Raw genomic sequence first — 25052 nt, forward strand, 5'->3', positions numbered from 1 at the left:
TCAGATCTCTCTGCAGTGAGAGGAGGTGGAGAGAGAGGCGGAGAGAGGGAGAGGGAGAGAGAGAGCAAAGAAGACTGCAGATATCGGTATGTAACACTGTGAATGAATGATCAGATTGCTTAATGTTACAATGACCGGCGATTGATAATAACGAAACACTGATATTGTTTTTTTGTTTTTTTAATGCAAAAAGAAACAATACTCTAGAATGCCAATGCATTTTAAATGTCCACCATTTTACAATTAATTTCTAATTGAATGAAATTCAATTCAATTCAATTCAATTCAATTCAATTCAATAGTTCATGTATTTCCTTAATCAAAGAAGAAAAAAGAACATGATTCAAAGCGGTACAAGTTGTCAATCTGTCTTTCATCCCTCTGATAAGGACAGTTTTTATCCAAATACAATATAGAATATATGCACGAATGATGTCATAAAGAAGAAAAAATGCACGTTGTCATGGCAACAAAGAAAAAGTAAGTAAACCTAACGATGGAAAACAGTGTTCCACTAAAAAGATCAGCTTGTAGGAAACACTGGAATCATAACAACAACAACACCAATTTTTGTATGTCAATGAAATGTTATTCATTTTAAATTTTCATAAGATACAGATAATGTACATAACCTCATTGATACATGATGCCGACACTATAAACAATACTTTCGTATTATTAGTTACTCATAGTGTTTCTCTTAGGCTCGAACCAGCAAGTGTGAGGGCTACTAATGAAGCAGTGATGGCTTCGACAGATGGCGCTGGAGAAGCACCTAGCGAGTCTTGTGATGACAGCAAGGCTGGTGGTAAGAGGCGAGGCATGTATGGCATCTATTCGACGGTATTGCTGGCCAAGATTGGACAATCCTATTTACATAAATGAACAACATACTTCCAGCCCCGTAGGGGCCAACAATGGACCCTAGCAGAACCCCGAGATTAAAGAATTTTTAAAACAAAGTAAAAAAAAAACTGTTTTAATACAAAACAAAAACTTCTTCAAAACATCGGATACTATGGGTGACTACAATTAGAATGTATCTAATTGACTTCTATGAATAAGGTACATTCAGGGGTAGCTCCATCGGGGCCAGCAATGAAAAAAAGAGGGATTTTTTTTTTTAATAGATTTGATGTCCTTTTTGAAAATACACGCTCAAATTCTCCAAAAGGAATACAAATAATATAGAATGTATTGATCGCCATGCCCCCTGGAGCCCTCAAATCTGCCCCACTCCGCATGTTTTCTATGTTCATGGGTAATGTTATGCAAAAATGCCTGGAAGGTGGTCTTAGAATAATCAGGTATAAGCCCGAGACCCCAGGTCTCTTGTTGCTGGTTTCTCCCGAAGAACGTCCCCCAAGCTTACCGTTGTATCATTTAGAGCATGAATGTCGCAAAAAAAATGTTGTAACTGACTTTTCTTTATTTTTGGAATGTTTAACAATCCTCATAAAATCTTCGACATGATTAAAGCCCTTATAAGTGTATGAATGTTCATGTGAGAAGGCATGATACATGTACAGGACAATCATTACATGTAAACTTCATTCAAAGTATATTCTAGTCACGTAGAATATCACACCAAAGATTCTTCTTCTTCTTCTTCTTCATCTTCTTCTTTTGGATATACTACTGCAGTGCAAAATGTCGTCTATGACAGTCCACGTTAAATCGCATTTAATATGTAAAGTCTGTTTGGAGTGCAGAAAGCTATCTCCCCACTCTCAAACTCTTGTAGATAGTACCAACTCAACATTTCCCTTCCTATACTAAAATCAATAATGAGATTGTGCATGTGCTTCAAATCACTCGTGTATCGATCGATACTGAAGAGGCCCTTGTCGTGCTTCACCCAGGCTACAATGACCGAATCATCTCTACAAACAGCTGGGTAGGGAATCATACCCTCCTTCTTCAAGACTTTCTCCTTCTTCCCCGTGCCATCAAGGCACACAGCAGTCGAGTCTTGTAGAATCAGTTTTTACCGTGTTGTTAAAGGAAAATAATTGCGATGGTCTATGTCCATCACACATCATACTCCTGACAGCCTTGCCACCCTGTGGGGTAAATACCTGGATCTTCATGAGTTCCCTATAACCCACGTAGATATTATCATCTCTATCCACAGTGAGACCACCATACCTTCCTTTATCCACCCTCATCGTCTCGAACGTGACGTCAAGCTTCTCCCACTGAGGAGTGTAGAGTGACACCTTGTTATTTATATCACGTACTACACTTCGGCTATCAGACAGGAATCCAATTCTCCTGACTCCGACATTCTTCAGCACGGTCTGCTGTAACTCGCCATAAGGGGAGTAGAGATGGATTCCACCATTATACGATCCCACTGCCATCTTACCGCCTGGTGAACGAGAGATACAGGACATGCAATTTCTGCTAGGGAGGTTTACGTTTGCTTTGACATCCCAGGGAAGTGAGACGTCACCTCCCTGGACATCCCACGTATAACCTTCCAACTTTCCTAGACAAAGTTCATTAACCTTCTCGTATCTACGGAATGAAATCTTCTGGGCTCGTTCTGTCACACCTCTCGGTGGTTGGTCATCAGGATCATCTCGTCCCAGAAAGCTTTTCAAGTTTTCGCACAGCGTGTCGTGTGCTATCAATGCGTTTTTCTCTAGTGGTACCTTCATACCGTTAGTTACCAGCTCTTCCATAGCGTTCATGTGACTGATTGTTCGCCGACTCTCTTCCTCCATGACTTGTAATTCCTTCTCGAATTTCTCAGACCATTGTTTCACTCGACTTCTGAGCTCTTCTCTACTGTCTGACAATAGCTGCATGTATTCCTCATACGTTGTGTCGATGTCCTCATTGAGCTTTCTAAACATAGTTGCTAATTCATTGCGTTGTGTCTCTATGAACTTGATATGATTTTCAATGGTCGTTTTCTTTGATTTGACTCCCCTTTTCAACTCTTTGATATTTTCAATCAATTTTTCCTCATAGATAGCTGCCTCTTCGATATCATGTCCTGCTTTTGAGTGTTTCAACATCACACACTTACAGCAGACGTATTCCCGACATCCAGTGCAGAAACACTCCTCATCATCATTAGGATGTTTCTTACATTTCCGTCGCATTTTAAGCGGAACCTTTCCCGAGAGCACCTCGCTCACGGACACCACTTCGTGGTTGAAGAACGGCTTCCACGTAGAGTGGCTTTTCTCACAGGCTTTACACATATATTTCCCGCAGTCCTGACAGTAGCACACAGCTGGAGACTTGTTGTCCATCTCACAAACTGTGCATGTTGGACTCGTGACTTTCACTTCGTCCACGAGGGAACTCAATGGTATGTTGGTTTGCAACTTATCCACATCTCCACTGGGTAGGGGCGTTTCTTTCCTGCATATAGGGCATGTTATCGTTTTCTGAGTTTGAGATATTCGTTGAAGACAGTCTTTGCAGAACGTGTGAGAGCATGTCAGTGATTTAGGTTGGTTGAAAAGAGTCAGACAGATAGGACACTCCAGATTCTGGCTGCTGATCTGATGAACAGTTGCCATGGTGTCTATTTGTCTAAAAGCAAAAGAAACACAAAGTGGTAAAAACATCAATACATACAATAAAAAAATGAGTTTAGCGTTTACCAGATAGAAGAGGAGAAAGTTCGTGCGAAACATGCTGTTAGAATGTATAGATTCTTAAAACCGAACGAAATAATGAAGCACAATCTAAAAGAGCAGTGTGAATGTTTTCTTTTTTCATCATTTTCGCTGAGGATACATTTCCGGGTTTAAAGAAACTTCATTATTTAGGATTGTTCAGTTGAGTAGAGGAGATCACATTAACGAATCGTGGGCCCGTCATACGATGACATAGAATAAAATCAGATGCAACTCGTTGATACTCTTAAAGAAGTATTCGTAAAACAATAGTTCAAGTTCAAGTTCAAGTTCATATTTATTCGTTTTTTCCACAATATAACACAAACATAAATCTCACTTTCTTAAGTGACAAAATCAATGCATACAATTGTACAGAGAAAACAACAATAATAGCAACAAAAAAAACACTAACAGTAGCGATACATTGCAATAGTTGCTAAGATAACGAAAGTGAAATAGTTTTCAATATATGCACTGTGTGAAAAAAACGGAGGGACCCACTAAAAAGACAGAGCTTGTAGAGTGTGGGCCCCTCTTTTATTAGAAGTCCGATGTAAAAATTGAATTGAAAACAGCAAAAAATCCGCACAAAAAGTTCGTCACAAAAAAGTTTGGCAGCCCACTAAGAGACAGACGAACAAACAGTTATATACATAAAACAACTACAAACAGAGCAATGAACATGCAACAGGACTGGGACAGCAATAAGACTACTTGTAGGAGGAAAAACAAGAAAAAAAAACCTGACTTGACGACACAAGAGGAAACAAGACTATAGCGTGATAAAGAGGTAACAAAATAGACAGGAATATGCAATACAGATGACGATCCTCGGAGGTTTGAGGAAGAAAAAGAAGAAGAAAAAAGAATATAGAACAAACCCTGCAACTGCGAAGTATAGGTTAAAGAAAATCTTATAATCAAGGTTTGAGCAATAGTTACAATAATAAAGAGAACGACAATGCCGATATTACGGATGAGTAGCAAAGTAAGCCTATAAACTAATCTGATTCTGCGAGTCGTCATTATAAGATTGTAAAAGAAAAGACTTTAATCTCCTTTTAAATGAGTATATAGATGGAGCAGATTTTAAATCATGATTCAGGGAATTTCAATAATTTGGTCCGGTGTAAATAAGTGTATTCTTTGCTAAAATCCTTCGAAGAAGTGGTAAATGAAAACTCGTTAGAACGTCGGGTGGGGAATTATGGAATGATTGATTTTTTTGAAACATAAAATCAAAGATAGGCGGGAGTAATTTGTTATCATACATATACATAAATTGACCTAAGTTAAATAAGAATAATTCGTTGATTTTCAATAGCTTATCACAGTCAAACAATGCATTTGTATGTGAACGTGTAGGAGAATTAGAAATGATACGGAGGGCTTTCTTTTGCAATAATAACACTCTATTCAGCAGTGTCTGATGAGTATTGCCCCAAGCTAAAATTCCATAATTAAGGTAAGGGAGTATCAAAGAGGAGTATAACACTAGAAGGGTCTTTTCATGCAGGAATATAAGATTTCAGTCTATTCATAACACCTATATTGCGCTGCACTTTAATAATGAGTTGCACTGTATTCAATTCAATTCAATTCATTTATTTTCTTTTTTTCCAACAAAACATAATACAGAATAAATAAAGAATTATGTCATAAACGTATACATTTGATACGACACACTTATAAAACATTTAAAGATACACTCATCAAAATATATATGGGTATTAGATTCGAGCATGCAGCTAACGTGGGGAGGGCTACTCTTTTAATCATGATCTTGTACATCTACTTATCAGCGATAACATCATCCAGTTATGTCATTTGTCATGTAAAAAGGGAAAAATCAATGAAAATGAGCGATATGAGAGATATCTTTATTAAGAATCGTGCGTCCATCAAGGTCCATTTGTCTGTTTGTATGTAGGTCTAATGGAACAAGAAGTCCTTCAATCTATACAATATGTATATATATATATATATGAAGAGTTTGTTTGCAAAAACCGATAAGTCCATTTTTGAAGATTTTGAAATAAGGTCTCTGTCATAAAGTACAAAATAATACCTTTTAAATGATATATTGGTCACTACATATAAAGGTACATTTTTGAAGTTATGGTCAAAGGAAGCAAAAATTTCTTATTATTCTCTATATTTTTCTTGACCTTTAACTGCAAATATCTCCATTTGACAAATATGGACTTATCGGTTTTTGCAAACAAAGTCTTCATATATATATATATATATATATACATATATGAGAGAGAGAGAGAGAGAGAAAGAATTTTCTTCTTTATTGCATGACAATAATGACTTCCTCAGTCTTGGAAGACCCGGAAGAACTTTCATCCACTTGTTTCATGCGTGAGGAACAGAGTATAGCACAGAGAAAATTTATGTTTTCGAATTGCCAAATGTCGAAATGGTGGAAGAAAGGGGTGAATAAAAGTAAATGAGTATGAATAAAAGGGCCTTCCAGCTCCTGTATGACTGAAGGCAGTCAGGTCTACAGTCACCTTTGATTCGATGTCCTTTCGTCTGAGTTTTATGTATACATGGAGAAAAGACAAACGCTCTTGCAGACAATGAGACAGATTTGACTGCCACGATTGGCTTCCTGTATACATTTCTAACCATATAATACTGTAACCAACCCAATCTTTATTTGAAAGCTTAAAGTTATCTTGTGAGGCTTTCGATGAGATGCTTTCATTATTTAGAGTAGCATCATTTTATCGGTGATTAGAATGCATCAACCTCAGTTCTGGATGACAGTCTCGAAGAGGTCTGACCTTTGCCAAGTTTATTTACTTCTCGAATAATGATTATACTTACGTGATATCTGTTAGCACAACATGTTTGATAACATTGTCAGACGTTAATCTATTTCCAGCGGAGACAATGATTAATATCTTTATTCTACAGCATATTGTAACATGTTGATTGATATGTCAATTTTTCTGTTTCCCTAACTTTCAATTGCATTACGAATATAAAAAAGAAGTGTGGGGTGGGACTTAACATGCTCACAAAATTACCAAAATCATGGCAGAAAACTATTCACCAAACAAACAAGGGTATACAACTTTGAACATATTCCGTGGTCATGCATTATTTGTAAAAATACGTGTCAGGCACAATATTTAGGAACACACGGAGGTAGGGGGCACGATTGTGGATATCATTTCGTATGTAAATGCTTACCAAGTTATGCTGTACTTCCGGGTCCAATATTGCTGATTTACGTCTCGTTCCGAATCAAATACAGACATAAACTTGCAATCTGTTGTCTAATCTCCCTATAGGAAATTGCGAACACATATTAGACTGAATGTGGTCTTAATTTCAAGATCCACGCACAAGGAATTAACTCGTGAAGAGTTGACTTTCCGTCACAGAAAGGTATTACACAGCACTCACAAAAATGGCCGGGCAACTTTCAGAGGAAAGTTTGTTTTCTTTGTGACGTTTTCGCTCAACCCTAACCCCTGATGAAAGCTGATTTTCCCCACATCTCAAACACTCTGTACCGTCTACCTGAAATCACAGCGCACAATGAATGTTCCTATTACACAGTAGCCTCTCGTATCAGGCGCGCCGGAAGCAGTTTTAGATTGGGGGGCAAACATTGGAGGGGGCTCAAGATTAGACCATGCATATGTTACACAATACACACACACACACACACACGCGCGCGCGCACACATCTATTATATATATATATATATATATATATATATATATATATATATATATATGTGTGTGTGTGTGTAAAGTGGCGTACGGTGGGTCGAAACATGGGGGGAACCATAAAGTAATTTTGACGGTCTGTATGCTTGTGCGTGTGTGCGTGAGCAATAATGGGACTACAATACATTACGGAATGTGATACATTCAACAACGCAGTCATTGAGGAACATTGTAAGTTTTCCTTACATGGATTATGGAATGACGGTGTGAAACGATCGACAAATTATATACTGTCAGCAACATAAGGTGAATGGCATAACAATAAAATGCGAGCGAGCGAACTTGAAAATTTTGATATTCTACAGTTTCAAAACTGGAGTTTTAATTGTAACTACATATTATTTCGCTTTGAAATAAATGGGGGCGCATCGCCGGGCGCAACTGCTAGCAGTTATTGGCAGCAACATTAGGAGAATGGCATAACAATTCCAAATTTCGATTACTTTTTTTTTTGATACGCACTGTACAATAAAGGAAAGGGATGTGAAGAGGGAAGTGGTTACAGGTGATGACGCACACCGAAACACAAACACTCATACATCCACACGCATATGACTCTAAATAATTGAGCTTCTATTTATTTTAACAAAAAATTGCATATATCGTTGAAACAAGACTTTTATTCAGTAAGCGCCACTGTTCAAGGGATCGTACAGTTTTGGTTGAGACGTAATTTCAGGTTTCTAAAATTTTTTGGTGAGATAATGAGAAACTTCTTATGAAATATTAAAGAGCATTTAATTCGATGAAGAATTCAACGTTTATTTGATGAAAATTGGTTTTGGAATGGCTAAGCTATCCAAAAACGAGCGATTCTAATAAAGTGTGGGACCCACACTTTATTACGATCGCTTTGTTTTACTTTGTTTTTGGATGTTTCATTCATTCCAAACCCGATTTTCATCAAACAAACTTTGAATTCTTCTTAAAATGGTATGCTCTCTACTTATCATAAGTGTTTCTTGGTATCTCGCAAAAAGTTAAAAGCCCAATTCTCATCTCCACCAATACTATACTATCCCTTTAATTAACAAAGAGGTTCCGTTGCTTGACATATACGCTGATACACGACAACCCCACATACAACACGTAAATACACCATGTACGAACACTGATAAAAAATACTTCACAATCTGTATCTTGAGATCACTCTAATTTTATACATCACTAAAGTCCAGTAAAACTAAAACACAATATAAAAAATGTCAATCAAAACACATGGAAGCACGCAAAATACTACAGTAAAAAAAAAACCAAAACAAACCTGAGTTTTGTATACACTGGGTGTATGCATAGGATTCAGACTGTGTAAAGAGACAATTTATAAACAGAAACAAAAATAAAACCCACAAACTATAGAATTACACATAACACAACGTAGACATAAATGTGATTTTGTAGTCATCTGCTTACGTACAACTGAAAACATAGGTTCATGGAAATGTGTGGGGAAGAAAATTAATATGTAAGAAAAGAAGAAGAAATAATCAAATGAATTAGTATCGAATGGTAAAGGGATCATTTGTGTGAAAAGAGCACCACTTGGTGTGATTATCCCTGAATAGGACAACACTGCAAAGTCAGTCTAAAAAAAAAAACTAAAAGAATAAAAGCTTACTCCCTTGAAAATATTGTGGAATTCAGTCTAGGGCATTGGAGCTACACACTTTGTATTTGGTATATTTTGGATAATTTCGGTATGCTGCGAGGGGCCTCAGAGAAAGCAGAACATTCTTGTTTTTGATTCGATTTGATGTTGGTTTTTTAAACAAACATGCAAAGTAGTAGCCCGAAGGCTAAACTATAATGAATCACATTTAAAAACATACATTGTATGAACATTTTAACAATAACAAATACCGATTACATTAACATAACAAATAAACAGCATCATGTCAAAATGATAAACGATTCTGTGTCATTCATTGCATTGCTGATGTGTTTTGTTTTACATTGTAAAGGCAATGAAGAAACTTACTTTGTTAACAATTAATGTTTATGTATGGATTATGTGACCCTGCACCTCAAAACAAACAAAAAGTCGCCAGACATGAATTTTTAGTTAAGACCACATTCTGAAAGAGCATACTTTAAGCTTTAAAATGGTGTATAACTCAAATCAAATGAACTCTCCTAACCTTTCTAAATATTGGAAAGAAAGCACAAACTCAGGAAAAGTGTGAACTGAGAAAAGAGGCTCTGAAGTACAGTGTCTATTCAAGCGCTTAATCTTTACCAAACCGTGCTGGCTGTGCGATGAATGGGACAAAAAAACAGGAAGCAAACCACCGGAATAACAACAATGAAGGGATTATCAGATTAAACTGAAATTTAGCATGCCTCATTAACACATTCTGTCCATAATTGATGCCAACTTTCAAAGCAGTAGCACTATCCTTTCAAAAGTTATTAGAGTGGAAAGTGAAGAGTGTGGGCAAGGTTTTTCAGAAATGAAAAAGGGATTCTAAAGACACACCTAATCACACTATTCTACAAAAAAATGTTCGAGATAAACTGCTAAATAAACACACTTTCCTGCCCGTTTTATGATACCAAATTTGGGCATAATGTAAAAGAAGACCCGCTCTTTCAGAAAATATGAAAAAGTTTGGCTAGGTTAACCCATTTCACTTATTTTCAGTCCTCACGCAAAATCAGTGTGTGCGACTTTATGTTCGTTTTGAGGTGCACGGTCACATATATAATTATGACACCAACAATGTATAATAATAAATGCGGAATGAACAACGATATAATGCAGGAACCATTACAATCAATCAATCAATCAGTCAATCAATCAATCAATCAATCAATCAATCAATTAATCAATCAAACAATCAATTAATAAACAGTTCATACCAATTATTACACAAAATACATTACTTTAAAATGATAACCACAGTAATCAACGTACTCGTAATACGCACACGCACACACGCATTGACAAACATGCATTATACATGCACACACGTACACATGTACATCACATCCACATGTCTATACAGACAAACCATATACTCATCTCATGATGAATTATAAAACAGCAACAACAACATAAAAACCAATAACAACAAGAATAACTGATTTACGTAGTTTAATAAGTATTTAGGATTGGCAAAGATGATTTAAAATCGTTGTGTCCAGTGGCACATCAGGTGCTTCTATAGACATGGTTCCATGACAAAGTTTTCAAAAAATATTCTTTTGTCCAAAGAAATATACAAAAAATACAGGGAAGTAGAAAATTGTAAAATATCAGGTGATTGGAAGTGTGCCTGCTTGTACGAGATCGGTACGAGAATGTACGAGAATGATAAATCACTCGGACTCGGGTTTCTACGGGAGTGTCGTAATCTAATCTTGTCTTCTTTCGTCGCAACTCACTCCAATCCATTTCACTCCGTGAAAACTGTGACAGAGAATGATATAAACAAAGGCATATAATTAATACATGTGTTAACATACTGGCATAAATGAATGTATGTATAGAAGGATAAAAGGCACTGTTTGTACCAATAAATGCATCTTATAAGTTAACACTCAGCATCTGGCTCTTTACTTGTGTGTCTTGTTTGCATTTATCTGACTCGAACCTCAACTCTAGCTATATCGTTTCCATAGTAAACCTTTGCTTTCTCTCAGAAAACTCTATCATTATCAGTGACACCGATATTAATGAATGAATGGGAATTTCTTGTCCCGATTTAACTCATATCAGTATGACTTGAATGAGCCCTTAGTAAACTATCGCAATCCTTTACGTCCTTTGTTTGAACAAGTTTCTTATTAATATTCATATGGTAATCCTTTATACTAAATCATGCATCTTTCACTCGAGATACCAATAAGTCAATATTACTTGTCTCTTTATACATAGATGAATATTCATGATTTAGGAATCAGAGTTGCCAAGTAAGGGTAGCACCAAATGTTTCAGCATTGGCAGCTGAAAATGTTATAAAAATAAAATAAACCTGTAACAGCACCATAAATTACCTTTGAAGACCAAAACTTCATTACAGCCTTCATAATTTTTCTCAAGTTTAGTTAGAATAATTTCAGTGCTGTTTTACTTGGCAGCCTTGACATGTACAATCTAAACAAATAGCTGTATGTGACTTTGGCTTGACCTTGAGCCTGATTCATTTGACATTCAACTTTAATACATACACAAGCGTGTTCTCCAATTGAAGTAGAAACTTTCAACTACAGTGTATCTAGGTTTTACCAACCAAAACTGCAAGTGCTGTTGCATAATCGTGTTCTTACACTGTATCTAAATTTCTGTAATGTACAATGTACATAAGCGTACTTCGGTCAAGCGGAGCACACACGCATTCAGCGGTACACATTCTGTCACTGACTACGGTAACATTGCACAAATGATAGCCAAATTTATACATCTTTAGAAACATTTTTTCAACAAATACTTTAGAAAGGAGTAAATTACTGACCTCCGTGCCTATATTTGTCGCTTTGGATTTACCAGGATTCAGGATTCTCAAGATAATCCTGGATTTTCTCGTTGCAAACAGGGCGAGTCGTTCATTGCGACATCGCGAATTTCAGTCTCCGTAGATGGCGCTGTGAATTATCCGTATCTCGTAATTTGCAAGATAATTAAATTGATCAAACTTTACAGGAAGTATACAACAACAACAACAAACATAATGCAGAAGAAACAAAGAGTAGTATGAACACACCATAATTACGAATTATAAAGGTAAACATGTTTTCTTTTTTTATTTGATTAAAGATACATCGGGTGAATCTACACTGAAACCTCAGCTGTTTAAGGTCGAGGAGAGAGATGGAGAGACAGAGAGGGAGAGTGAGAGAGAGAGAGGGCAAAGAAGACTGAAAGTAATGGTAAGTAACGTGGTGCATGAATGATCAGATTTCTTAATGTTACAATGAGGGTTGATTATTCAAAAAAATAATTGAAATTCCACATATGGAAAAAAAGTAAACAAGATATACAATAGAATGTAAATGCACTGTAATAACAATATTTCGTTATCAATGTTTAATCGAATTACAGGTATGCACAAGTTGCCGTTTTGTCTTGACTAATTACAATAATCCTTTTACAAAGTTTCGACACTAACCTGTTTCTCTGGTGACACTTTCGAGCCACTTACATCTTTAATTCTGAAATTTTAGTGGCCCGAAAAAGTGCCCCCCCCCCCCAAAAAAAAAAAAAAAAAGAACATAGCAATCTGTTTTTAATCTTCATTGCCCGATCGGGCCATCAAAGGATAACCTTTTTTTTTTGACATTTGGTGGTCCGACATTAAATTTCAGCGGGCCACCTTGGGTTGAGCATAGCTGCTGCTTCCCATTATACGAAGTGTGTTGCACAGGACCTTCGTACAGGATATCAGTAAAATGGATCTGTATGAACAAAGTGAACGGTTTTTTTTTTTTACCACCAACACTACGCAACTTTCTTTAAATTACAGAATGATACTATATTGGGTGTAATAATTCAAGTTTAATAACGTCTTTGAAATACATCCCAAGATGAACATCAACAAGTTTGAAGCCAGCTGCATTGTATGAAGACTTTTATCGCAAAACAACCTAACTCCATTCTTGTTTGTGATTAACCTGCTAAACACAAATAGAATAATCAGAAAAAAATACAGGATATTTTTCAACATAACTTCATGAATATTCCTTGTTTAGCCTCAAGTGAGGTATTATAGGAAAGGTTTCATTTTGCTCTATCTGATGATGGACGTACTTTGAAATGTTTACAAATGGTGTCTAGCTAATTTTCCAATAAAACTCTTCATATTATTTTTCTTTCAAGCTATGAAATCTCAGCGATTGCTCTGGTGAAGTTGGACGTACAGCTGTATAGTCGTACCTATTCGATCACATTTTGCGATAAATGATGTGACATCAATTAAACATAGTTGTAATTCTTTGCTTTGAATAACTATACTAAGGCATTCAGGTAACATCAATATATATTTTTGATCTTGTTCATATACATGTACAACTTCTCGATCATCCTATTTGATCTACCACAATATCAGAGAGATGCGGCACCTCAACACCCCTTCGTTTCAACGAAGTGACGTCAGTGGTTTGATATACGTGTCACAGTGAACGTGACAATTTTGAAATCCACACTGCTCTGTTTTGCTTATTTTTAATAAGTTGATGAGACTAGTATGTCAAACACATGTTTATTGGATTGCAACCAGGAGTAAACACCTGTATTGTGTATGAGTAGTGCCATTGATGGTGAACATGCTCAAGTGCCATTGATGGTGAAACTAATTAACATGATAATGATTGAAATCTGTATGTCAGTGTAGTGAAGTCCACACTACACAGCATAGAGACTTGGTAATGCAGGTGTATTGAGAACTGGTTCTGGCTGGTTTGAGGTTGGCCATTTGGTTGTATCTTGGTAGAGGAGTGTATTAGAAGGAGTCAGACACACCCTAGCTGCCATGTTGAGTGGACAGAGTTCTCCAGAGCTGGGGGCACGTCCGGGAGACAAAACATGCCATGTACGATCACGTGGGTAGTAGGACAGTGAATACTTTGTTGGTCATAGTACTTTTTGGTTTACTTACACATACCCAATTGTGTTGTAATTTTTCTGGGGTCAAAGTTGTATCATTCAAGATGGATGTTGGCCAAGCTGTTAGAAGCTGGAGAGAAGCTTGGTCTGAGTGGTCAAGAGTTGCAGAATTTCATTACAGATCAGCGAAATAGAGCTAGAGATGAACGTGCAGAACTGTTACAGTTAAAGAAAACTGAAAATGAAACTGCTCAATTGAATTTGAAAATTGTAGAAAATCAGAAAGAGTTGAATTCTGGTGTAAAGTCAGAGGTAAATAGATCTTCAGTCAGACACACCCTAGCTGCCATGTTGAGTGGACAGAGTTCTTCAGAGCTGTCACACGGTACAGTCTACTTTGCAACATGTACAGTAATTGGTCTGAGAAGTTTGATTTAAGCAGCTGTAAACTACTGCACAGGGTTGAGGAAGGCTGCTAACCTGCCAGCAGAGTTGGAGCTGGTTTTGCAGTTTGTAAGCTGTATTCGAGCAAATTTTGGTCACCATCGGTGAGTTTTATCTTGACTTTGTTCTTCACTAGAGACAATGGACTAGGTGAAAAACAAGGAATTTATAAGTGAATGTACAAGTGACAGCTCGGGAGAACTCTGTCCATTCAACATGGCAGCTAGGGTGTGTCTGACTCCTTCTAATACACTCCTCTACCAAGATACAACCAAATGGCCAACCTCAAACCAGCCAGAACCAGTTCTCAATACACCTGTATTAGGCTGTGTTCACATAGAAGTATTCGGTATTCGGTATTCGGTACTCGGTATTCGCTATTCGAGCACCGAATACACCATCACCCGCACCGTCAACTCACCATCCCATGCAGTGAGGATTTCTTCCTCCTACATCCCAGCAAATCTTATTAACAATTTCTAAACTGCATCAGAATGTCAGTCTACATGCTTATTTTTGCTTAAGGGCAAATCCAGACCAAAAGTGTCATTATTTCATAAACGATTCTGCAAGAAAATCGAACAAGTTCGATTCCCACTTTGCTATACTTTTCGCAGCTATTCGGTACTTTCGAATAGTGCCCTCCTATGTGAACCGGTGTGAGGAAATCCTATCGTTCGATTCAAGCTATTCGCGTGCCCTCGAAAAACGAGCCCGAATACCCGAATAGTATACTTCTATGTGAACTCAGCCTTACCAAGTCTCTATACTGTGTAGTGTGGACTTCACTACACTGACATACAGATTTCAATCATTATCATGTTAATTAGTTTCACCATCAATGGCATTTGAGCATGTTCACCATCAATGGCACTACTCATACACAATACAGGTGTTTACTCCTGGTTGCAATCCAATAAACATGTGTTTGACATACTAGTCTCATCAACTTATTAAAAATAAGCAAAACAGAGCAGTGTGGATTTCAAAATTGTCACTTTCACTGTGACAATTCGTCACTGTTTCCTAATTTTCAAATGAGAAATAATCTATTTACAGACATTGGAAAGAAAAGAACATTATCGAATTAAAATGTGGACGAAACAGAAAGTGAAGAAGAGAGATAGAGATGATGCTGATAGAGGTTGGGTGAAATGAAAAGGTTAAAGAAAATTGTGAGACAAAATTTGATTTCGTTTGGATAATATCATGTGTGGTGATCTTATGGAAAAAAAAAGAAGTTACAATTTTAAGTTCACTCGTTGCAAACAGTCTTTTTTTAATTTAGGCAAAACAATAATTGCATTTCATCTTTCCCTACTAACAACAACACCACAGTTGTGTTTTGAAATGGAGAATTATCATGTTCTCTGTTCCCTGGCTGATCACCGGGCTGCGTGTTTCTACACACAATATGGGCGAGTGTTCGGATACAGGAGAATAATATTACTCTTCACTCCCATATTTTAATCCTGAGATGGGCAATGATTGGATGTATTTTTTTTTTTTTTTGGTTCACGAATGCCAATACACTGCTGGTCATTGACAGAATATGATACCTCGATGATACTGTAATTTCACTCAATACACCATTGAGCATGATAACACATGAATTCGAACAGAGCAAGTTTGATTCAATCACAAAACAAATCGGCCAGTTTGTCTCCTAATCACCGGGTCAACGTACATAGAAAAAGAAATACATAGCAGCGATTATAGAGAATTTCATTGCAATTACTTGTCAAATTGCCCGACATTCAACGTAAGTAATTACCGAATTGATCAGTGTTCGATCATGATAAAAAAGCATCATAGGCAAACATACTCGTGCAGTGGACAGACGTCTTATCCACTAGACCAGCGAGCTTCCCTACCGTTCGACAGCAAGCGGTGGTTTCAATCTTTACAGCATGCAATGGCCAATACATATTTATTCAAATTATTGAAATTCTTGCGTCGAGATGTTTCTATTGCAACATATTGACAAATTGCCATACATCGATGCAATTTGAGTAGAGGATTTCAGGGTTTTTTTTTTGTTTTTGTTTTTTTTGCAAACTCTATTAGATTTTAGATATTGTGATAACCTGTTGCGCCGAGTAAGCTGATTCCGCAAGAATAAATCAACAGTTCTCTTTACTATGGCGTGCTATCTTTCGATTTCAATGTTGTCACCTGAAAACAATCTTCTTGAGTATAATTCTCTGTTCGTTATCATTTTTTTTTTTCGGAGGGGGGGGGGGGAGCGCTCTAAATTGTTAGGGGTTGTATTTTTTTTTTTTTTTTTTTGGGGGGGGGGTTCATTTAAAATTCAGGGGCCCGATTCATATAACTTGTCATCAGTGTCAAGTTGTCATAGATGTGACAAGCTACTGAAATCCGTGCATCTGATTGGCTGAGAAATTTGTCATAGAAATTTGGCAGTTGTCACTGATGACAAATTCTATGAAACGGGTTCCTGGTCTATATACGAAATCATTAACCGCGTTTTGAATTCTCCCTACACTGCATTTCGGTGATGACATCATTATGTGAGTGAGGTAAAGGTAGAGAATACTCCGGAACTCCAGTAACCGGTCATGTACATTATACATATTAACACAATGTAACAGTTGTCTTTATTCGATAGCATGAAAATATCTACCCATAAGGACCTATAAGCAGATAACATGTAGTGAATTCTTTTAACCAAGCATACAGCAATCAAACTTAACATGGATTTTGACTTGGAAAGAGTCCGGAAAACATTTGCACCAAATGAAAGGAACCTTTACAAATAGTCTTCTCTAGAAGTACAAGTGATAATCTAAGTAAGTGCTATATGAATAAGTAGATTGGTAATTGTAGTTCCATATAATACTCCCTGGAGCCCTCAGAGCTGCCCCGCCCACTTTTAATGTTCATCGGTAATGGCATTCAAGAATGGTGGTCTGGTTATGCTCAGGTGAGTGTGAGACTCTACCCCCCCCCCCCCCCGTCTTTTGTTGCTGATTTCATCTGAGGAGCATCCCGAAGTTTACTGATGTATCATTTAGAACACTAATATCGCAAAACAAATGTTGTAACTGGCCCTGTCTCATTCTTGGAATTGTCATTCATCGACAGGAAACCATAACTTTTTGACATGATTAAAGTCCCTTTGAAGAGTATAAATATTAACATGTGTAGGCGGGCACATGGGCAGCCCAATTCTACATGTGAACTTCTTTCGAGGTGTATTTTAGTCACTTAAAACATAACACCAAAGATTCCTTCTTTCTGACATACTACTGCGTAAATGTCGTTTATGACAGCTCACTTAAATGGCATCAAGTATGTAAAGTCTGCTTGAAGTGCAGAAAGCTATCTCACCACTCTCAAACTCTTGTAGATTGTACGAACCTGGATATGGACATTGTATTTTGAAATCAGTGATGAGATTGTGAGTGTGCTTCAAATCACTCGTGTATCGATTGATACTGACTAGACCCTCAGAGTTGTTCACCCAAGCTATAATGACCGAATCATCTCGACAAACAGCTGGGTAGGCATCCGACATGATCACGTCCCCTTTCTTCAACACATTCGGCTCCTTCCCCTTACTATCAATACACACGACAACTGATGCATGTTTCACTATCAGATTCCCTGTGTTGTGAAAGGAGATTATTTGGCACGGTCCATATCCACCATATTCATCAAACATTATATCTCTGACAGCCTTGCCACCCTGTGGGGTAAACATCTGGATTTTACCGAGTCCCCAATAACTAACGTAGATATTATCATCTCTATCAACAGCTAGATCATCATCCCGTCCTCCATAATAACTTATCGTCTCGAACGTGACGTCGAGCTTCTCCCATTGTGGAGTGTAGAGTGACATCTTGCCATGTACATCACGTACAACACTTCGACCATCAGACAGGAATCCAATGTTAGTGACTCTGACATCATTCAGCATGGTCTGCTGTAACTCGCCATCAGGGCGGTACAGATGGATTCTGCCGTTCAACGAACTCACCGCCATCTTACCGTCTGGTGCACAAGTCATACAGCCCATGCTTCTTCCGCTCGGGAGCTTTACTTCTGCTCTGACATCCCACGTGTAACCTTCCAACTCTCCAAGAGAAGGTTCATTGACCTTCTCATATCTACGGAACGAAATTTTCTGAGCTCGTTCTGTCACACCTCTCGGTGATTGGTTGTCAGGATCATCTCGTCCCAGAAAGCTCTTCAAATTCTCGCACAGCGTGTCGTGTGCTAACAAAGCGTCTTTCTCCAGCAGTTCATTCATTCCATTAGTTACCAGCTCTTCCAAAGCGGTCATGTGACTGACTGTATGCCGACTCTCCATCTCCATCTCTTGGAATTTCCTCTCGAATTTTTGAGACCATTGTTTCACCTGGATTTTCAGGGCTTCTCTTCTGGCTGACAATAGCTGCATGTATTCCTCATACGTCTTATCGATGTCCTCATTAAGCTTTCTCAGCATAATTGCTATTTCATTACGTTGTGTCTCTATGAAATCGATATGGTTTTCAATGGTTGTTTTCTTTGATCTTACTCTTTTTTTCAAGTCATTGATATTTTCCATCAATTTCTCCTCATGGATTTTGAGTTTTGCTTTTGAGTGTCTTAACATCCCACACTTACAGCAGACGTACTCCCGACATCCCGTGCAGAAACACTCCTCATCCTCGCTAGGATGTTTCTTGCATTTCCGTCGCATCTTAAGCGGAACTTTTCCCGAGAGCACCTCGCTCACGGGCACCACTTCGTGGTTGGAGAACGGTTTCCAGATAGAGTGGCCCTTCTCACATGATTTACACATATATTTCCCACAGTCCTGACAGTAGGACACAGCTGGTGACTTATCGTCCATCTCACAAACTGTGCATGTTGGATTCTTGATTTTTACTTTGTCCACGAGAGAACTTAGCGGTACATTTGTTTGTAACTTCTCCACATCTCCACGAGGCAGGGGTGTTCCTCTCCTGCATATAGGACAATTTATAGTGTCCTTGTCGGACTGAGTTTGAGATATTCGTCGAAGACATTTTTGGCAGAACGTGTGCGAACATATTAGTGACTTAGGTTGGTTGAAAAGATTCAGACAGATAGGGCATTTCAGATTCTGGCTGATGATCTGGTGAAACGTTGCCATGGTCTCTATTTCTCTGATAGCAAAAGAAACACAAAGTGGTAAAAAACATCGATAAATACCATTAAAAAAAGCATTTACCTAATAGAAGAGGCGAAAGTTCGTTCGAAGCATGATGTTAGGATGTATGCATTCCCAAAACCGAACGAAATAATGAAGCACTATCTAAGATACAAGCGTGAATGTTTTCTTTCTTTTAATAATATTTACTGAGGATGCTTTATTTTCGGGTTCAAAGAAAGTTCTTTATTCATGGTTCATTTGACTGGAGGAGATCGGATTAACGTATTGAGTGGGCCGGTCGTACGACGACATAGAATGAAAGTAGATATTACTCGTTGATACTCTTAAAGAAGAATTCGTAAAACAAGAATGAGTTGTATTGTATTGCAACACTCATCAAAGTATATCAGGTTAATGTTAAAAAAAAATATATATATATATATATTATGTGAGCGAAATGAGAGACGATAGAATCATATGTCAATGAATGTAAATTTACCTGTTTGTAGGTAGGTCTATTAAGTGTAACAAGGTGTCCTTCAATCCATACAAAGTAACTTTATCCTCGGAAGATAGTATTATAGATTTTTTTTTTTTTCATTGCATAATGAAGATACTGGTTTCCTTTAATGGCAGACACGGAAGGCCGCAAGTACGTTTTTTCATTTATCATATATGTTAGGAACTGAGTTAGGCAAAGGGAAAATATTTTTTCGGATATTCCAGTGTCAAAATGGTGCAAGAAAGAAGTAAATGAAAGGATATGAGTATGAATGAAAGGGCCTTTAAGCCCCTGTGTGAATGAAAGCAGCCAGGTCTACAGTCACCTTCTAATCGATGTTCTTTCGTCTGAGTTTTATGTATACATGGAGAAAAGACAAACGCTCTTGCGACAATGAGACAGATTTGACTGCCACTATTGGCTTCCTGTATACCTTTCCAAACATATAATCCTGTACTCAACCCCATCTTTATTTGAACGCTTAAAGTTATCTTGGAGGCCTTCGATGAGATGCTTTCATTATTTAGAGTAGCATCATTTTATCGGTGATTAGAATGCATCTGTCTCAGTTTTGGATGGCAATCTCGAAGATGTCTGACCTTTACAAGTTCATTTATTTCTCCGATAATGATCCTACTTCTTAATCTCTTAGCACAAATATGTGATAAGATTGTTAGACGTTGATCTATTTACAGCAGAGACAATGATTAATATCTTTATTCTACAGCATATTGTTACATGGTGATTGATATACCATTTTTTTCTGTTTGCCTAACTGTCAATTGCATTACGAATATAAAAAGAGGTGTGGAGGTGGGACTAAACATGCTCACAAAATCACGAAAGTCGGGGACAGAAACCTATTGACAAAAGAGAGAGAGAGAGAGAAAGAAAAAAAAACAGGGGCATACAATTTTGTGCATATTCAGTGGTCATGCGGCACGATTGTGGATATCGTTTCTTATAATGGAATACTTACCAAGTTATGTATCAAATGTTATTTTGCCTGGGAGGCTATCTAAAGAATTACTAAAAAGCATAACTTTTGTTTTTTGAATATCTAATGACAATTTGTTTGCGTATATCCATTGTATGACCTTTATCAATTCTTCATTGACTGTTCTTTTTAAGATATTGTGGTCAGGGTGGGAAAAAAAAGATTAGAGTCATCCGCGAATAATATGAATGATAGTTTCTCCGAGGATCTATGAAAATCATTGATATAACTAATGAATAACAATGGGCCTAATAAACTCCCATGTGGAACACCACGTGCAATTGTTTTACTTTGAGAGTCAAAGCCGTTGACATGTACAAATTGGGATCTTTCTGATAGGTAACTCGTGAACCACTCCAAGGCCTTTCCACGTATTCCATAATGAGACAGTTTGGCGAGAAGTATTCCGTGGTTAATCGTGTCAAAGGCCTTGGAGAAGTCCAAGAAGATACCTATTGTGTGTGAAAGTGTGTCGAGTGCGTGTGTGACTTTGTCGATGAGGGCAAGTAGTGCGTGTGTTGTGCTGTGATTTTCCCTGAATCCAAATTGAAAGTTTGAAAATATGTCGCAGGTTTTAAGAAAACGTACTGTCCTAATGTAGACTATTCTTTCAAGAATCTTAGAAATAGAAGATAATAAAGATATGGGTCTATAGTTATTGACATCATCCTTCTTCCCTTTCTTATAAATAGGAATTACTTTCGCAATTTTCATGCTATTTGGCACATGGCCAGTTGCAAGCGATGAGTTGATGTACTAAGGGATCCACTATTTGAGGAATTATGTTTTTTATCAAATAGTTGTCAATTCCATCGTGGCCAGGACTTTTACCTTCTTTCAAATTGGCAACAATCTTTATTATTTCTTCTTTATATGTTGGGTCAAAAAATATAGTTTTGGAGTTAGGTGTATCTAAAAAATCACTAAAAGATTTACTAGAAAGAGGAATATTTTGAGAAAGATTTTTTCCAATTGAAGAAAAAAAGTCATTAAAAATTTCAGCCATGCCAGCGGGAGTGTTACTGGAGGCATTGCCCCACCGAACTTCAAAAATATTAGATGAATTGTTAGGTGTATTCATAGCATTCTTTAATGTTTTCCATGTGTTTTTGATGTCATTTTTATATTTGCTTATCTGATTAACATAAAAAATTCTTCTGCGTACGCAATAATTTGATGAGTGTGTTTTTGTATGAAACATTTTTTCTTATTTTTTTTTTCAGTGGGATTACATCTATATTTATAAAACAAATTATTTTTCCTATTTATAGATCGTAATATAGACTGGGTTATCCACGGGAGTCTTGGAATTTGCTTATATCTATTTTTTATGTTACGCAGGGGAAAATGGTTATCGATTTCGTAGGTAAGAGTAGATATGAAATAATCATAAGACAAATTGACATCGGTAGTGTTGTATACAGAAGACCAATCGAGTTCTTTTAAACTGTTTTGGAGACTTGAAAGATTATCTGCAGTAATCTTACGACGCTTATAATAATTATTTTGTTTATTCAGTTTAATTGGAACCTGAGCAAATATAGGAAAATGGTCAGTGATGTCTGAGAGGACGATACCAGACTCAGGAAGTGGAAGAACATTACAAAAAATGTTGTCTATGAGGGTAGCCGATTGGCTGGTGACACGGGTAGGCTTGGAAATTAATGGTAAAAACGAAGCAGACATTAATGTTTCTATAAATTCTTTTGAACTGTTTTGGGAGTTACATTTCATGAGATCGATATTAAAATCGCCCATCAGAAATGTATCTTTAATAGATATCATGGGATTTTGTACAAAATCCTGCAAAACTGTCAAAAAATCATTCAAATTCGACCGAGGGGGCCTGTAAATTACACCAATCATAATGTTTTTTCCATGTGGATTTATCAATTCAATAAAAAGGGATTCCAGTACATCGCTCATAACACTAATCTCCTCATGTATAATATATTTAAATTTTTTCGAGATGTACAAACCAACTCCTCCACCAACTCTCTCATTTCTATTTCTAAATACAAATTCGAATCCGGGTAAAGAAAATAAATGACTGATATTAGAGTTCAGCCATGTTTCTGTTAACCCTATGATGGAGCAAGATTTATGATCTGGGTTTTCTAAGAGTAAGCGCAACTTATCAAAATTTTTATTGATACTGCGTATGTTAAAGTGAGCTAACAAAAATGTTTCATCAACTGTATTCGTGATCCGATTTTTATACTGATTTTCGGTCAAATAAACACACGATGGACTCTGGACTGGATCATTTGAGTCAAAGTTATATTTAAATTCTTGTGCTGAGGTATTGTATTTATCGGATATGTAATCTTCATATAAACTGGAGATAATATTTGGATGATCAGATTCAGAGTGCCTTACTGTGTTATAGAATTCATCATTATTCAAGGAATTAAAAGCAAAATTTATTGTGTCAGCCATGGGTTAGAATATAAAACATTTGGTGGGTATGATAATGAATAATCGTTTATGAATAAGAAATAAACATATCTCAGACTCGATCCATTTAGCAGCGCAATCATAATATTGGTAAAAGTGGAGAGGTATTTACAAGGAGCCGTCATGCATGATTTAAATAAAATGAATTATTAAACTTGATTCACACCTAAATAGAAAATTCCACGATATGTTTCACTCTCTTGGCTTCTCAAATGTGGACATTTCCATATGGAATCCTCTTAATCTCTGAAAGAACCGGTGGCACCGTGTCATTGTATTAAGACTACCAACAACCAAACGCAGGATCCCAATTCGAATCCAGCCCATTGCTTACATTCCTGGATAAGATCTCCACCCATAATATCCCTCTCAACCTAGGTGAATAAATGGGTACCTGACAATGAGGGTAATGATAATGGCAGGACCCTCTGGTAGAGTGGTGACAACACTGTAACAGGCTGTTCTTGGTATGTTCATTATTACTATCATCAATATCATCATTATCATTACCATCATCACTTGTAGTAGGAGTAGTAGTATAGTATAGTAGAAGTATATAATTGTCCTGGTACAAACCTTGATTACTATCAATTTCTGTGGTGGATATTAATGGAGGTTCATGTTTGTGTCTTCTTCTTTACACTGACAACTCATTGTCTGTGTGGTAAACCTATCACACTGGCTTTGTCGTTGACACACTCGAACGCTCACCACCATTAAGCCTTGTTAGCAGAAATGAAAGAGCAGAGAACACAGTTCATGCCTGCTGTTTATCGATCATGAGTTACTAGGCTTTTAATGTTGACAAACAGCTATGTGGAGACCCCTCAGCTATACATCGAATATTTTCTCCTCGTCTTCCTCTTCTTTATCCGCTCACAATCTCACCCCTTTTATATAATGATTCGGGACATTTCCCACGTAGAGCGAATTGCCGTAACTAAATTACAGTAAAAATGGGCGAGTTGATCTTCAACAACTTATAACTTCGTTCTTATAAGATGACTATTTAGGGGTGCACGTTACGAGACCGACACCCACGAGTCATACAGCCCACTAGTCATACAGCTCACAAGTCATACAGCCCACGAGTTATACAGCTCACGAGTCATACAACCCATGAGTTCGACACTAAGCTAACAAGGCCCACGAGACCGACACATTAAGCGCCGTGTTATATCTGTCGAACTCGTGGACTGTTTTTACTTTATTTGCCTAGTGTCGAACTCGCGGGCTGTAAAACTCGTGAGCTGTATGACTCATGGACCTGTTTTCAATGTCGAAATCGTGGGCTGTATGACTCGTGGGTGTCGGTCTAGTGGGATGACCCCCCTATTTAGGCCATCACGTATGCATATTCAGTATAATCTTCTTCCTACATCAAGACAAAATATCATTAATGTTTTAAAAGAGGGCCTACTTCCAGCCAATCAGGCTGCACTTAGCCTGTTTACATAAGTTATTTTATGTATTGTCTGTGTTTAGAGACAACGTATATGTTGGAAAGTGTTCACTATTACCCTATCACAGTAGCGGTCAGGAATCCGTAACTTACATTCGAAATGTAACTGG

The 25052-nt window shown here is 37.3% G+C and overlaps 2 protein-coding genes across 2 annotated transcripts; both read right to left on the reverse strand.

Moving 5' to 3' along the window:
- Window positions 1-1672: 1672 nt before the first annotated feature.
- On the reverse strand, window positions 1673-3539 carry LOC140226426 (uncharacterized). Its single transcript, XM_072306900.1, is given in 2 exon segments — window positions 1673-1987; window positions 1989-3539. Coding segments are annotated over 2 exon segments (1866 nt in total).
- A 14137-nt stretch (window positions 3540-17676) lies between these two features.
- Window positions 17677-19524, reverse strand: LOC140246528 (uncharacterized). Its single transcript, XM_072325873.1, has one exon. It carries the CDS (start codon window positions 19522-19524, stop codon window positions 17677-17679), a length of 1848 nt encoding a protein of 615 aa, XP_072181974.1.
- Window positions 19525-25052: the final 5528 nt, after the last annotated feature.

The sequence above is a fragment of the Diadema setosum genome, chromosome 3, assembly GCF_964275005.1.
Source record: "Diadema setosum chromosome 3, eeDiaSeto1, whole genome shotgun sequence".
Lineage (NCBI taxonomy): Eukaryota > Metazoa > Echinodermata > Echinoidea > Diadematoida > Diadematidae > Diadema > Diadema setosum.